Here is a 15,780-nt window from a genome sequence, read left to right as displayed (position 1 = left end):
TCTTCTGCATATCGACGATTATGGCCTCTCAGGATATCTCCCAGGACCTTCCTGTAATTAACCTCGATATTTTTCTTGCTGGGCCATCTGATTCCGACGCTGTAATCGAGGAATGCAAAAAAGTATTATCTTTCGAATCCCATGAAAAAGCAAACGCTCAATTTTCGTAGGCTGCCAATGCACTCATTACGTATGGTGCTTTGGTCCTGAAAGACTCCCGTGTAGCCGAAGATGATAATTCTTCTTTCTTGGACTTGATGGAGGATTATTTCAATCAACCGATTGATGAGTTGAAAAAAGACGAACGTCCAGAGCTTAGTTACCAGATCGGGGTCACGCTTGAGAACACGGAGAAGCCCAAATGTGCTGTAGATGAACCCTGCCTTAGGATTATTGAGGCCTTGGAACCCTCTGAAAGACCTCTCGATATCAGTGCCCACTCCCCGGACCCGAAATGCCGCTTCTTTTGGAAGATGAGCGAGAAGCCTCCTTACGAAACTGCCTATCCCGCATTGAATGCAGCCAACGTCGTGCCTCAAGCTGAATTCATCAAGAAGAACTGGACTTTTACCATGGAGAAATGGGGAACCTCAATGAAGGATGCGTAAGTAATCGTAATCAAATACGACTTATTACCACCATCTAATGAATACTCAGCGTTTCAGCTCTCGCAGACATGGTAGCCATCGGTCTTGGTCTCCCTGCCCAAACTTTCAGAGATCCAGGACGTTACGGGTGAGACCGCGTCGTAATCTGTTAGACGGCCTTATTCTGATACCGTTCAGCCCTCATCTTTTAGCACCTACTGCATCGGACCTTTCGAAATACGGAAAAAAAGATACCATCCTGGCTGGCTTCCATTCTGATCTCAACTTTTTGACCATTCATGGTCGATCTCGTTACCCTGGTCTGAACATATGGGCTCGAAACACAGGAAAACGGATACCTGTCAGAATTCCAGAAGGCAGCAACCTTCTTGTCCAAGCAGGAAAGCAGCTTGAACATATTACAGGTGGCCTAATTAAAGCAGGATTTCACGAAGTGGTGGTGAATGAACAAACAATACAGGTCAGAACCTTAACTTTACTCATGTGCATTCACACAATCAAACCACTACATCGTCAGGCCATTGAAAGACGTAAAGTTGAGTATCCTGACAGACCATTCATTCGCATCTCGTCGACATTCTTCTGGCATTTATCCTCCGATTACGACTTGGCCCCCATCTCCTCCTTAGTCGCAAAAGCGGCTGAATTGCGTAGTGAAAAACTTGGGGATGGGCAATCGGATGGTGATGAAGTTTGCTATGAGCCAATGAAAGTGGGAGAATTTGTCCGCAAGTAAGCGTCATTACATTGTACCTTTTACACGTCTAATTTATGACCAGTGAATTAAAACATATTGCTCTGATGGCGTAATTTTTATATATTTGGTACTACTACGCTGCCCAACGTCCACCTCGATTACCGCCTGTGGCTCTTCTGCATCGCTCGACAAGCAAGAGCGAAACAACGATTTCTTCCAGACAGCTGCACTTATCAAGTGCGATATCTACCTTTGTAAGTTCTTGGCTTTTGCCAGGTCTGCGAAGAGTATTGGGCACAGTCAATTGTGCTATTACGGTTTTTCCACTACTTGTATACCCATTTTCCGGACAACACTGCAAATGAGGTTTAGCGACCATATTACGATCATCATTACAAAGTCATTACCGATAAGGTTGTATAAGGAGAATCCTCAGCGGAAAATTCTTCCCAGCGCAGATTTGACGTCGTTTTACTGTTACCAAACCGATTTTGTCCATACCAGTGGTACGTCTGCCAGTGGTTTTTGCGTTATATTCCGTAAGTTTAATATTCCTGGTGGGGCTTACCCCTGCGCGGAACACCTTAGACGTGACACCAAAAACATCGTCCAGGATCCGTTCGTATCCGAAAAGAGACACTGTTCCGTGCTTTCGTTTACCATGGACATTCAACCTAACCAACGACTTGTAAACGAAATTCGTTCAACCTTCTGCGGAATCTTACTCAAAATCTCCAATGATTTCTCCATGCCATCCCTCCTTTCTGATTGTTGTGATGCATGAAAAGCCGACAAAGCAATTCAAGTTGATCGAGATGTAGAAAGATGGTAGGTTATGGTTATCCATAGGTTTCATAATCATGCTATTTGCTGGGTTTGTTTGTGGCATAAAGGTATACCTGACAGATTGAGGCAGAGGCAGTTGGCGCTGTTGTTGTAAAATGCTGTAACTTTAGGCGAACTTTTAATTAAGAACTGCCATGACGAGAAAATAATATACCGAGGAGGATTCAGCGCTGGCAGTGGGACTGGTGGTAACGGGTTTTCTACTCTGAGTGATGAGTGGGTTGTGGAGCTGTTTTCTGATTCAGAGTCAAAAATCTTTATCGAGTTCGTTGGGGAGTCTTCGGTCGACGATAATTCTGATGTTCCATGCGTGGAATCCTGTCTAAGATGTATGGTTAGCTACAGTGGTTCAATACAAAATTTATGGACCTTTATTTACTCCTCTTTTAAAATCATTGCGACTTATTGCTCTGTTGGTGGTTTTGCTAGAAGCATCTTCAACAGTTCCGCCAACTTTATATCTTCACTGAAATTGACACGGGGCAACGATCTTCGAATCATTAATCAGTACGACAACGCTTTGCGATTGGACCAGAATGATGACATGGCAAAAATCAACCAGCAAGTGTCATTTAAATATTTGATAGATGAGGCAAAGGTATGGAAGCACCATTTGAGGTGTAACTTACGAAAACACGAGACGAAAATGATCAATTATAACACACTGCCTATGGTTGAACAAAGACACGAATATACATTTGAACACACTAAATATGCTAATATTCATGCGGCATCATTAATAAGGAATAAAAATTAAAAAAGGGACACCAGCAACGAGGAATCAGCAAGCCTGGACACCGAATGACCGCAGTACGCTCTGCAGTTTGGTAACCATCTCATCCCATTCATTTTCTGGATCAGAAAGGGCAGTGATGGCACCACCTGCACCTACAGTCCATTCTTCACGTCTATGAAACAAATCTTCCGGATCAGCCAATGTCCCTTCTTCATCAAACTTGAAGCAACTACGGATGGTTACCGACCAGTCGCCACTAAGATTGGGCTCATCAGAAACCAGCACCCTTACGTAATCAATGGGCTTGGCGCCAAGAGCGGCCAAAATCCAGCTCGAAAAAAAAAATCAAAAGTTATGTTGACGGAAAATGGTTTCAGACAAAAAGTTTAAAAAAAAAAAAATTCATAAATGTGCATATACAATCCTTACTACTAGCCTTTATGCCCACAATAATAGAATTACACCTCAGAGGTCAAATTGTAGTCTCTGGAAGTCCATAATGAGTCTGAGAGGTATTACTTAGGCGTGACTTATTGTCACGTGTGGTCACGTGTACCATTATATAAGCGGCCAAAAGAACATTGTCAAATTTTCGAAAATCTCCCAAACTCGAGAAAACACCATTTCTGACGTGTTAGACTAAAAAAAAAGGAAAAAAAATTAAAATCTTTATAACTTCTTGAGATCAAAATTTTTTTGAAAAAAAAAACCACAGATGTGTTCAAAGAAGCATAACCTACATATCTGTGGTTCAAAAATGTAGAATAGTGTGAGTGCAGAAGGGTTGAAAAGGTTCGGAGGTAAGCCAACTTTTGCTTACCTAAGGGGGTGCTGGTTCCTGATGAGCCCAATCTTACCACCAACACACCAGTATCCAAACACACCAGAATAAATACCACGTTCTTCGCCTTCTAAGTTTTGCAGAATCTCGACGCTACGCTTTTTAGGCGCCCCTGTCATGCTACCTAGAGACACAGATGATTGAAAACACAAATAGCACAGAGCGGGTGTAGTACGAACCAGGAGGAAGACTTTCTTTCAGAACCCTCCAACCCAATATGTCTTTCGTTGGGCGTGAAGATTGAAAATTGTCATCTAGTTTCCCTTCAATGACGCTAACAAGTTGCCACACAGTTTCATATTCTTCCAAGGAGCAAAATTGCTTGACGAGGACGTCTTCACCAATAACTCCGTGAAGATCGTGTCGAATAAGATCCACAATCATCAGATTTTCGGCGACCTCTTTAGGGTTTCCAACTAATTCACGCTCTGCAACAGCTCGAGTGACATTGGGTCCTTTGCGAATTGTGCCCTTTATTGGGCGTAATTGGCAAGTCGACCCAGGTGAACGAGAATACGATAGAAATCGTTCCGGAGATGAAGACAACAGGGTGGACGGGTGCAAACGTAAGTAAGCTGAATGTGGAGCTGGGTTTGATCTCCGTAGGCATTTGTATCGTTCCCATGAACTTGATTTTGAAGGTTTTGAAGTGAGAGGGGGTGCTGAGATACGTGTTGGAGCAGTGACACATAGCTCATATGAATCACCTGCAAAGAGATGTTCTTTGGCCTGTTTAATTTTGGAGATATAGTGAAATTTATCTGGGAGCATAACATAGGCATTCGTGACTGGGTGGGGAGAGATTGCAGATGATGAAGATGGTGGAAGGTACTCAAGCTTCGCAAATGTTTCGCTTACCCAAAGATCGTCGTCAGGAGCAATAGATTGAACGAATATGCGAGACGTGTGAGAGTCAATGACAATACTGCGTTCAACGAACACTAAATTGACATCAGGATGTTTATTCGTGCAGGGTGTATCGGTATCTCTTCGCAAAGGAACATGAAGTGTCTGCAAACCGAGTTCATAACTCAGGTAGCCGACAAAACCACCCCAGAACGGTACGCAAGGATCTCCGCGATAACTTTTCGTTTGCATGAAGTTGGAGAGCCATGCCCAAATATCGAGTTCACCAAGATTTTCCCGAGTTGTGCCCCCGTTCTTGGTGAGGGATAGAAAGGATTCTCCGACGCGATATTTTATCTGAAGCGTTGACGTAGAAAGGCACCCCAGGATGGAATATCGACCAGGGTTCGATGCCGATTCAAGGAGTGCAAAATTGCTTGTTTCGTCTGATGCTCCAAAACATTCGCAGATATCGACAATGCCGAGGTCGTTGCGCTCTAACGACAATGTCAAAACACTTGAGGATGAAACTGGAGTTGTTAATGACGATGGGGGGGATAAATAGGGCCAAGGTGTGCCAAATTCGCTCAATTTATGGTTCCCGGGGATGATGCCCCGTCCTTGGTCGTTGGACCAAAATTGCGCTAACTTCCAAAAGTTACGGATCACCTCTACGCCACCTCCATCTGTACATACAGATTCAGGGTGATATTGAACTGCCCAAAATGGCCGATGTTTATGCCGGACTGCCATAACGACTTTGCCATTTCCTTCATCATGTGTCCAAGCAAGTTCTTCTATATCTCCTCCTTCCTCCAGATCTACATGAAGCGAGTGGTATCGGACAGCCTTTACAGAACCGACGTTGCTGAATAAATCTGTTGACTTGTGTTCTATCAACGATGTCAAACCATGCTTGACGACATTCAGCCTCTTGAGGCGTGCTCCATGTGCGATAGACAAACTTTGAAGACCCAAACAAACACCAAAGATGGGTAGTATATCTTGATCTTTTAAAGACCAAAGATCTCGGACCACTCCTATATCTTCCGCATTGTCAGGAGATCCGGGTCCAGGGCCTATAACGATGAATGAGAAGTAAGGAAGGTATGGTCGCAATTCGTCAAGTCGATAGTTATCGTTCTTGATAATGGTTATAGAAACATTGGGGATAGCTTGACGGAAAAGAGCAGCAAGGCTATATAAGATAAGAATCAGAAATTTTTAAAGAATAAAAACATGCTCACTTGTGTGTAAAGGAGTCGTATGAGTCTACGAGAAGAAGCCGAGGATGTTGGATGGTCATCTCATCGGGTCGAACGGTGACAATGTCCTCTCAGGGTTGATGCAAATACAATAGACCAACGAGATTATCCTGCAATATGAGTGAACAATAACTTTATAACGAAATATTGAATACAGAAATGATAAATGGAGGATACGATCGGGAACAAAACGGGAAGAGAAAGTTTTTGAGGTTTTCCTAAAACATATCCGGATGGATCTCACGGGAAGCATCGGGTAGATGTCTCCATACAGATAATCCAAGCATGCGGATCTTCATTATACTTTGAATCCTGGAGCGATTGGTGGGATGTGTTTCGACATTGTTTTCTACTAGCCTTTGACTTGGATTTGACCGTGATGAAAATTGACAGCTATCTAATCATAACCAGAGTCACGAGACCCTGATCTATGTCACGTGAAAGCGTCATTGATCACAACCAAGGTCAGACTGTCGACGCGTTTCGAGAACATCACGAGAGATTACCCTGCTTTGTCCATCATCACTATTGCGCTTTTTGGTGTCCACACCTATTTGACCTTGATTCTTTCATTGGGAATAACACTCCCCATATGAGATATGCATGAACAGCCGGAGTAACTTCTAACAAACATGCTTATATTCTTTAAATATTAAAATTCAAAACGACTCACCGCGTAAGCGTCATATTCCACATACTGATCGTCAAATTCATCACTCACAGTTAAAATTAGCTGAACAGTTCTCATCTGTATTTTACTGCCGCAACTATGAGCGAAGAATTTAACATCAACGCATATTTCAAAAGGGTATTTAGTTTCGGACCTATTCTGTGAATGAACTAGAACATCTCCTTAGCTCAAGGCCTTTTGCGTCCCTCTCTTGGGCGCGTCACGTTTAACACCTGCATCACATGCAGAAACATCTGCCCGTTTATCGCAAATCATTCAGATATTGGGTGAGATCCCACCCGAAAAGCTCACAACAAATCTCATCTCTTATGTCTTTCTCCCATTGACAACTCTTCTTCAACGAAACGCCTCCGCTGATATACCAAATCAAATCCTGGAAAAAATTCTGATTGCTCTGAAGCTCCTGGTTGATAGCTGGTGGTGGACATGCGATATTAAAATTTGGGAGCAAATTTTTATGTTATGCGGTGCTGTTGTGGGAGAATTGGACATGAAGTCAGATACTAATAAAAGTCAGAAGCGCGACGATGAGACCAAAGACGCAGCAACACGATGTATTTGTTCTTTAATACGCCCACGCGATGGTGAAGAAGCGGCGAAGCGAGGAATTTTACCCAATGTTCCAGATGAACGTTTGGCTTTGTTTCAAGCGCACACGCAAAATCCGAAATTCACCCCTGTAGTTGGGCAGACACTGGACTCTCTCATAGTGACAGCGATGTCTTCGAACATTTCTCTACAAATCGCGTCGCTTGAAACCACTGCTCTCATCATCGACCTCTATTTACCAGATGCTCTCCTACCTTCAGTGCTACCAGGTACTGTGAGCGCTATGACCAAAATTTGCCTGGGTATACCTCAAGGGAAAAAAGGTTGGGCGAATGGCGATATTGTTCTCCAAGGCCTTCAGGTTATGCGTGTCATTATCACAAAAGCTATCGGAAACGATGTCTGTATAAGAGATGGAGCTATTTGCCGTGTTCACGACCTTACCGACCTCTTAAATACACCGTCTACGACATTTGAATCTACCAATGAAACGACGTATTTTACTCAGAGAAGCGAATCATGGCTACGCGGCACATCTACACAACTTCATATTGCCATCAATACCCTATCACCCCTTATTTCACATCCAACTCCCACCGCCCTGCTCGGCCTTGCGAGATTTTCTTCAAGTATTATACAATCGACATCACTGACGCTACCTCAGACTCGACCTCTTTTGCTTTCATTTCTACTGGCGTTGTCCATCTCGGAATACACATCTGTTTCTTCTGAAGCTAGAGGACAGTTGATGACCCTTTTATCAATGCCATCTGATGCACAAACTCCTCTGCAGCATGCAATTTTGACCACTCTTGGTGATAACTTGTCTGCCCTTCCCCGACTTCTGTCCACGCAAATCGACTCTCGAGTTAGGCATGCTGCCGGTCTGATAACGGCAGTTTGTAGCCTTGCGTTCGATCCCGTTTCTGATGCATCGCTTCCCGTTATTGCTAAAGGGATTGGGCAACTTTTAGGACCCACAGGTGGAGTTGAAAAATGGGGCTGGAGTCTGTTATCTGTTTTGGAAATAATAGAACCTCCAATCACGGTGACAAACACATCTGGAGCACAGCTTACTTTAGAAAATGACCCCTCTGCGCTTCAATGGGTCAATTTTCCCGACGTGGTATTCAAGAACATCTCGGCTCATGAAACGCGCAATGCTTTGAATGATACTTTCCATGCATTAGGTGCCGCAGGCGGGGACGCAGGATTGTTTGCCGTTGAGTGGTTTATTAGTGTGGGATTGAGTGGAACTAGTATTACATCTGTTGCTGCTCTATGGTGCGCTTGTAGGCTCCTAGAGGGTATCGGGTATGTCTCACTTTACAGCGGTCAAGTTTCTGCACTACCCAACAGTCTTGCCAGTAAAAGATTGGATAAACAAGTCAGAAGTCTAGCAAAAAGTATTGCTGAGATATGGGACACATCGTACGACATCGCAGGCGACACTTCTCTCCCAAACACTGAAGAAGAGAGTTCTTTCTTGGTTCAGCATCAAATCGGCCTGAATCCCCTCCACGAAACCCTGAAGATTATCAAACCTCCAGGGCCCAAAAAAGTAAATGTTAAACATCAACCAATCGTCCACCGCGCACTTGCATTGCAGCTGCTAGCTGTCGCAGCGGGAATCTCACAAGCTCGATTCACTCCCCTTTTCATCCACGTTTTATATCCTATCCTTCATTCTCTGGTATCTCCAGTGTCATTCCTTTCATCGACCGCCCTTGCTGCCTTGAACTACATCACTATTGCTACCTCTTACGCATCACCTGCCAACCTGTTACTGTCAAACTTCGATTATGTCTTGGATTCTGTGTCTCGACGACTGACCCCGAGATGGCTGGACATTGATGCGACCAAGGTTCTCGGAATCATGATTCGGTTCGTTGGGGCGGACGTCGTCGAAAAGGCTGGTGATGTTGTCGAAGAATGTTTTGACCGCCTGGATGAATATCATGGTTATGGTGTAATTGTGGACGGTCTCGTCGAAGTGTTGATGGAAGTGATCAAGGTCATTGAAGTCGAAGCAAGAGCGAACAAAACATTATTGAATAATACATCTGCTGATGTCTCGAACGAAAATCGTGGACCGCAGAGAGTTTCTCTAGATGATCTCCTTGAATTCCTTCCGAAGAGATACGAAGTCCCTCCAGAAGATGATACATACTACGGCCCTGCTCCGAAGGAAGCTTGGGGCGGGAAAGACGACGATGGACAGGAAGACGGAGCGGAATACCAAGAAGGTTCAGGGCTTTCGAATTTCCAATCTTCATCAGACGAGCCTCCGCCGACGCCAGTTCAAGCACTGACAAAACAGATCATTACTAGGTCTCTATATTTCCTGACTCATGAATCCCCTGTCATACGAGGCAAGATTATGGTGCTGCTGACTCTATCTGTTCCCGTCTTGCCAGAATCGGCACTCCTTCCATCCATTCATTCCGCATGGCCATTTATCCTAAATCGATTGGCAGATTCTGAAACATTTGTGGTCAGCTCTGCTGCGGGTCTGGTTGAAGCGTTGTCCAAAGAAATGGGGGAGTTCATGTTTAGGAGAGTGTGGGACGATGTCTGGCCAAAGTTCAAGTTGATGTTATCAAATCTCGAAAAAGGAGAATCTACGAGCGCCCTCGCGCGAAACGATAGAGCAGGTGTTGGCACGGAGTCCGCATACACTCATTCCCATCGCCTGTATCGTTCTTTTATCAAGACAATGACTCTCGCTCTTCAAGGCGTACACGAACACGAGACATCTTTCTGGGAGGTTATCATGGCATTCCGCAGATTCTTGAGCACAACCGCGCAAGAAGAATTGCAACAATGCGCTGTTGCTCTTTACGTACAGGCAGGGAAATCTAATCCGGATTCTGTTTGGCTGGCCCTCTCTTCAACAATATGTCCAGCTGAACCAGTTGTAGAATTTATGAAAGGGGTTTGGGATATCAAACACAATGCTGATGTAGTTTTTAAATCTTTAAATTAAATTAAGTCCCGTGTAAATGTTGATAGCTATAGCACAATGGTATCATGGTCAGATTCCGGTTCAGAAGTCAATGAAATTAATCCTTCATCCTCCGCTGGAGGCAAGCGAAACCGAGTATTAGGGTCGTATCTGCGCAGTTGAACGCCAGCCTCTTTGAACAGAGCGGCAGATGCATCATCCCTGTTAGATATTGTGAGACAGTATCAGGAATTCGATATTGAAAAGATCACTTACACTTTGTACGTTAGGTTGTATACAACAGTCTTGACCCCCGTTTGAATGATTTTGACAGTGCATTTGAGACATGGACACCTATTGTAATGGTCTAATAAGGCATTTCAGTTCGTAAGAAAATGGAACTTACGTGTTACAATAGAGGACGCAATCTTGACCAATCCTTTCACGGCCTGCTTCAAGCAATGCATTTTCTTCTGCATGTAAACACAGACATTCCTGACATTTCCCGTTCGTGTCATTGGTTCCATTGCAATGCGCACATCCCCCTTCGTTGCAATTCAACAGTCCTCTTGCTGTGCCGTTGTACCCTGTTGCAAGAACACGATTCTCACGTACTAACAGGGCACCAACACGACGTTTCATACAATTGGAACGGCGAGATGCAAGAGACGCAAGAGTCTGACAGCATCGTCAATGGCCGTAATACACGAGTAACCTGGAGTAGGTCTCACCATAAAATAGGCATCCCAACTAGGTCGAAGATGCTCTGGGTGAAGTAGATCAAGGTTGTCAAGGTATGAGTGAAGACCTGAAAGTGATGAAAATGAATTGACGATTTGGATATTTACGAGATCATTTAGTTTCTGCAGTGATTCGGCCTGTGAAGAAGATAAATATCGAGATCCAAAGACTACGCGATCATCTTCTGCAATGAAGTCCGCAAGTGAGATGTTTACGAAGCTGTCGAGGTTTCGTTTGAGTTATCGTCAAATCGGTAATGTACACAGCTTGCAGCGAACCTTTTTGAACGATGGAACCTTTCAAGCAAAGGTGCATCAACACTGACGAGTAGGAAAAATGGGCGCCGAACGAAGGTTTCAATTAGAGATCTTGTCCGTAGATCCGATGTTACGAAGTCATTACGCCAGTTTTTAGTGACATAGTCCAGCAGTTCGGTATGACTAGAGAAACATAGGCTTTGCTGTTGTGTGAACTGCTGTTGCGTACGTATAGTGGCGGGGGATGGTAGTGGGCTCATGGAGAGAAAGGAGAGATGCTTAGCGACATCACTGGTATTCATGCGGTAACGAGAAGTAGCATTGGAGTGTTCTGAAGAGGTGGATGCCAATTCAATGACCTGCATGTGGATTACAAATGTGGATCGAATCCATGATGCTATGATTCTTCACCTCAAATTTTTCCTCCGTTCCACCGACATTGGAATCGGATTGAATGATTCGAACTAAGGTAAACCCATGCGAAGACACAAGATAGTTCTCGATACTCGACTTCCCAGAAAAACGAGTCCCCACGATGGCTATGAACATGGATGATATAGTTGGCAATTCACCACTGGGACGACCGCTGAGGAAAATAACCCAAGATACGGTGTGACGTATATCACGTGGTACTTAATGATTTGTGACGGGTCGTGATTCCTCAGGCAAAAACAAAAACAAAACATAAAAAGGAATTAGGTACCCGTACTGTCATACGTATGATTGTTACCAGCGCTTATTGCATGTTACACACATTGCAATGTTTTCAGTGCAGGATCGAGGCAAAATTAAACATAGGAACGATATGCGTTCTGGCGAGAAACCTGCTCGGGAAATGAGTTCAACACAGATCCTCGGTTAGTACAGGAAAGCTGCAATTTATCATTTGCGAAGTCTGGCGCATGGAAGCATTTTGAAGACACTGCACAGATTATCCCCTCGCCCCGGCATCATTTTGGAGCTTCTTCTTTTTTGCATCCAGTTTCTGTTGAACTCTTAAATCTTTTGCAGCCTTCATATCCCTTGGTGCTGTTGTCCGCACATGTTTTATGTGTGTTGGAATTAATGAAGTCGAAGCGTTCGGTTGTGAAAGCCAAGAGGCTGTCAGAGTAGGAACTGACTCTAACATTGATGCTAGGTGTTGGTCGTTATAGTTGGTCTGTTCAGAGAAGAGATTTAGTTTAAACAGAATTTTCATCCTCAGGTTCACGTACATCGATGGCAATAACGGTAACCCTTCTAATGCCAAGATTTTGTGCGAGCAAGAGTTCGGCTCCTTGAGGTAGGGTGACAAGCTTTATAGGATCCCGAAGGCAGTTTGAATTATACGCAGCCACCAGGTGAGGAAGATGGTCAATCAGCAAAGGGGGATCGACGTCCGAGCGGCAGACGAATACATATTTTAGAGGAAGGGAAGGTTCGGGGACATCGACAACTTGCAAAAGGTGAAAGTTATGTATTTGGGTCTCGAGCTTTTTGGTGACTTCGTTAATGCCGTAGGTCATATGTTTCAACAAAAGTGGCGATTGCTGAGCGTTTAAAAAATCTGATTTAATGGTATCAGCAGAATGTCGGGTATTCGGTGCGTTTGTACTAGAGTCATGATTGGAATGAGATGTGCTGGGTAAATAGCTTTCATTCCCCAACCCTGCGTCAACCTTCGTCCGTTTTCTTTTTTCTGTTTCGTTCAAAACTTTGGTTGCCCTTTTGCGCCGTCGATTGATTGATGAGCAATTGAAGTGATAAGTTGCAGCACCATCCAATTTCTCGGTGATATATGCCAATATCGAATTTTGTAAGTTTACAGGAATTGAAGGCCTACGCTCATGTGGGTTCAACAATCTAAAGAGACCCACATTAACAACTCACCAGAGAATACGGAAAGGGTTATCTAAAACGCCCTTGAATACCACTTTTTTCTCTTTGTTGTCCCTTTGGTTGGTTCGATTAGAGGGCTGAGACAATGTTCGAACGATTTTATTGGACATTGTCCCCAAAAACTTTGATAACGGAACTTGAAATTGCGATTCGAAGTGAAGCGTTGACGGTTGCGGTGCACCGTGCCACCGTGCAAGGTTGTACAACTGTTGTGTAATGTTTTTCTCCATCACCCCAAATAGTCAACCCCCCCCCCATTGATCATGACCTCGATGTCGTCTAGTATTCCCTCTGAGCTTGGTATGCATTCAACCTCTTCAGAATCGGAAATGGAGGGGACGAAGAGATATCAGATCACGCCTAGTTGCCCGACCGGAACAGCAGGGCTCCAGTTGAGTTCTGACCGCCCCCCTCCCCGCGAAGCAGTCGACCTGCCCCTTCTTCCGCAAGCTATCGGGACTCCCTTTGTGTCACCTGGAAGTCCTCAAAGTGCGCATACTGCTTTAACCATCCATTCAAATGAGAAAGCATGGAATGGTGCAGAAATTGAGACTGTACTTGGAAACTCGAAGTCTCGCCTAAGATCTGGTGCTAAGCTACTTCCCCATTCTCCCAGGCAACACAAAGGCGTATCCTTGGAAAAAGCTAAACGGCGCCCCCGTGTGGATGTGAATATCTTTTTGGGGAACGATGTCTGTGTGGAAGGTGGCTGTCTCCAAGGTCTGGTCAAACTTCAGATCAGGGAAGGTTCGAAAAAATCACAACCTCTGTTGCTATCTGGTGGAAAAATTAGAGTAGTTGGTTTTGAGAGTACGACTAAGGAAGAACAAAGGTCTACATTCTACCAATTCTGCGCCAATGTCTCTGATGTGGCATCTGGACTTGACGTGCTATATTCCTCAGAACCTGATGCGGGAGGTTTTGTGAAAGCCGTGGAAGGTGCCTATGTCTTGCCGTTTGTTATTGAGCTTGACCCGTCACAAGCTCTTGGTAGACCAAAGGGGTCTATGCATCTTCAGTCTGGTGCGTCTGTCCGGTACATCGTAATGGTGTTTGTACAACCTCTCTCTCTTCCTCGTGTCATGGTTTGAATATGATGCTTAGATCGTTCAGGATCAAAGTCTTATCTTCTGGTAAAATGTCTATGGCGCACTTTTATCGCGATTGCAGTGTATGGCCTCGCTTGAACCCGGCTATCGTGCTTTCTCCGACCTCGAGGCCAATACAAGTCACTGTTTCGGGCGATACAACACTGGGAGGCAATAATAAGGTTATTCTAACAGCCTCATTGCACAGATTGCACTGGGTCGCTGGTCAGCCTTGCCATGTTAGGTTTGATATAGTTAACAATTCGACAAGAACATTGAAACATCTATCTCTCGGACTCTTTCAAACCATTACAACTTTCAGGGCCAAAAAAGTGGACGGGAACGACCAGCATACGGCCAACACAAAAAATCTCCTCCAGTCGACATCAATTGAAAAGCAAGTCGCCCAATCATCGCTAGACATAGCAGAATGGGGTACCAGGGGCCATGCAAGTGCAAAAGGTTGGTGGATGGGCGTTTCAGCTGGCAGCTCGCAGACATTCTCCCATTCTATTCTTCTACCTGTATGGAAATCATTTCCATGGATGTCGTCAAATTCTAAACAATTTGCAGGCATGTGCTTTATCAATACCTCGAGGGAAGCTTCTTGAAGTATCGTACACATTGCGAGCCATCATCAGTCCTGGAAGCTTTCTTTCAACAAACGTCAATGTTTCAATTCCTTTGGAAATAATTAATTACCTATCCATCGACCCTCCTCCTCGAATTGTGACCGTTCAAGGTGTTGAACCTGTTACATCTGAAAAATGGAGAAAAGTCTCATCCGAAGATCCGGACGCTATATCCGAATCAGATTCAATAGCTGATGAAGGTTCCGAATGCAACTCTGACGGTTTGGGAAATCTTTCAGAGAATGACGATACGGAAGACGTCGTTGACCGTATCGTATCCTCTACCAAGATTTCCGGAGAAGATATGCCACGCTTCGCGGACCTGTATTATTCTTTGCAGGAGGGCAATTTTAACAAGGGAACCAATGGACGGCTTCCAATGTCTGTTGAAACGCTTCCCGCTGGCGCAGACACATTGTCTGGGCTAACAACTCAGACTCAAGAGCTGCCAAACCCATCTAGCTTCCCGGAACGTGTAGAAGAAAAAATGCGGAGTCGTAAAAGAACTTTATGCAAAGCTGTACATTTGAACGAACAAAGCCGCGACGGTGGTTTGACAATTGAGGAGCAACTTTTTGGCAAGCCTCTTGAAGATTCTCTGCACGGAATTGCTCTTGATGTCTCAGAGAATCCTCCCACCCCATCTTCATCTACCGGCAACCCCCTAATCGTACTAGGCGTTCAGAATAATACAAATAGCCAGGGCAATGCCGTCGTCTCATCATCAGTGTCTACCAAACGGCACGTTAAGAAATCAGGCTCCCCATTGTCAAATGGCTCTCGGGTAATATCTGTCAATGACATAATTGACGCTTACATCCAGCCTGCCTGTGATAAGAACGACGACTCAACAAAACATGTACAGCAGGGCTCAGCGGAGCCTACGACGATCGATTCCCGGAACCATCAAGTCAATCCCAATACAGCGAAACTTCCCCGTCCCTTCTCTATTGACAAGCTTACAACTTCTAGACCTCGCTCCAAGTCTGTCAAAGACAAGATCCGGGAGCTTGAAGCACTGGCAGCGGCTGCCAATGGAAATTCCTAGATTAATTCGTTGTGTAGTAAAATGTTACCCACATGCTATGTTATGTACAATAACCCAACGCATACATACATAATATACAGATTCACAACGGAGACAGTAACTAAGTGAGATGC

General features: G+C 44.5%; 7 protein-coding genes across 7 annotated transcripts; 3 read left to right on the top strand and 4 right to left on the bottom strand.

The window, feature by feature from the left end:
- Window positions 1-20: 20 nt before the first annotated feature.
- JR316_0000567 (uncharacterized protein) lies at window positions 21-1,418 on the top strand (the record flags this gene model as incomplete). The annotated part of the gene is made up of 6 exons (XM_047886381.1): window positions 21-122; window positions 171-604; window positions 658-735; window positions 786-1,068; window positions 1,126-1,340; window positions 1,388-1,418. 6 exons carry the CDS (start codon window positions 21-23, stop codon window positions 1,416-1,418), a joined length of 1,143 nt encoding a protein of 380 aa, XP_047754127.1.
- Window positions 1,419-1,697: 279 nt separating this feature from the next.
- On the bottom strand, window positions 1,698-2,547 carry JR316_0000566 (uncharacterized protein; the record flags this gene model as incomplete). The annotated part of the gene is made up of 5 exons (XM_047886380.1): window positions 1,698-1,817; window positions 1,874-1,979; window positions 2,031-2,255; window positions 2,306-2,473; window positions 2,531-2,547. 5 exons carry the CDS (start codon window positions 2,545-2,547, stop codon window positions 1,698-1,700), a joined length of 636 nt encoding a protein of 211 aa, XP_047754126.1.
- A 29-nt stretch (window positions 2,548-2,576) lies between these two features.
- On the bottom strand, window positions 2,577-5,880 carry JR316_0000565 (Aminodeoxychorismate synthase; the record flags this gene model as incomplete). Its single annotated transcript, XM_047886379.1, has 6 exons — window positions 2,577-2,586; window positions 2,958-3,218; window positions 3,509-3,526; window positions 3,708-3,852; window positions 3,908-5,772; window positions 5,822-5,880. 6 exons carry the CDS (start codon window positions 5,878-5,880, stop codon window positions 2,577-2,579), a joined length of 2,358 nt encoding a protein of 785 aa, XP_047754125.1.
- A 728-nt stretch (window positions 5,881-6,608) lies between these two features.
- On the top strand, window positions 6,609-10,065 carry JR316_0000564 (TELO2-interacting protein 1-like protein; the record flags this gene model as incomplete). The annotated part of the gene is made up of 2 exons (XM_047886378.1): window positions 6,609-6,647; window positions 6,697-10,065. The coding sequence occupies 2 exons, from the start codon at window positions 6,609-6,611 to the stop codon at window positions 10,063-10,065; spliced, it is 3,408 nt and encodes a 1,135-aa protein (XP_047754124.1).
- A 26-nt stretch (window positions 10,066-10,091) lies between these two features.
- JR316_0000563 (Deoxycytidylate deaminase) lies at window positions 10,092-11,570 on the bottom strand (the record flags this gene model as incomplete). The annotated part of the gene is made up of 6 exons (XM_047886377.1): window positions 10,092-10,245; window positions 10,300-10,377; window positions 10,430-10,701; window positions 10,755-10,983; window positions 11,043-11,380; window positions 11,433-11,570. The coding sequence occupies 6 exons, from the start codon at window positions 11,568-11,570 to the stop codon at window positions 10,092-10,094; spliced, it is 1,209 nt and encodes a 402-aa protein (XP_047754123.1).
- Window positions 11,571-11,952: 382 nt separating this feature from the next.
- JR316_0000562 (uncharacterized protein) lies at window positions 11,953-12,526 on the bottom strand (the record flags this gene model as incomplete). Its single annotated transcript, XM_047886376.1, has 2 exons — window positions 11,953-12,180; window positions 12,236-12,526. The coding sequence occupies 2 exons, from the start codon at window positions 12,524-12,526 to the stop codon at window positions 11,953-11,955; spliced, it is 519 nt and encodes a 172-aa protein (XP_047754122.1).
- Window positions 12,527-13,162: 636 nt separating this feature from the next.
- On the top strand, window positions 13,163-15,667 carry JR316_0000561 (uncharacterized protein; the record flags this gene model as incomplete). Its single annotated transcript, XM_047886375.1, has 3 exons — window positions 13,163-13,950; window positions 14,004-14,511; window positions 14,561-15,667. The coding sequence occupies 3 exons, from the start codon at window positions 13,163-13,165 to the stop codon at window positions 15,665-15,667; spliced, it is 2,403 nt and encodes an 800-aa protein (XP_047754121.1).
- Between the last annotated feature and the right edge of the window lie 113 nt (window positions 15,668-15,780).

The sequence above is a fragment of the Psilocybe cubensis genome, chromosome 1 (assembly GCF_017499595.1).
Source record: "Psilocybe cubensis strain MGC-MH-2018 chromosome 1, whole genome shotgun sequence".
Classification (NCBI taxonomy): domain Eukaryota; kingdom Fungi; phylum Basidiomycota; class Agaricomycetes; order Agaricales; family Agrocybaceae; genus Psilocybe; species Psilocybe cubensis.
The sequence above is the reverse complement of the archived record's forward strand: the minus strand, read 5'-3'. Positions and strand labels throughout refer to the sequence as shown.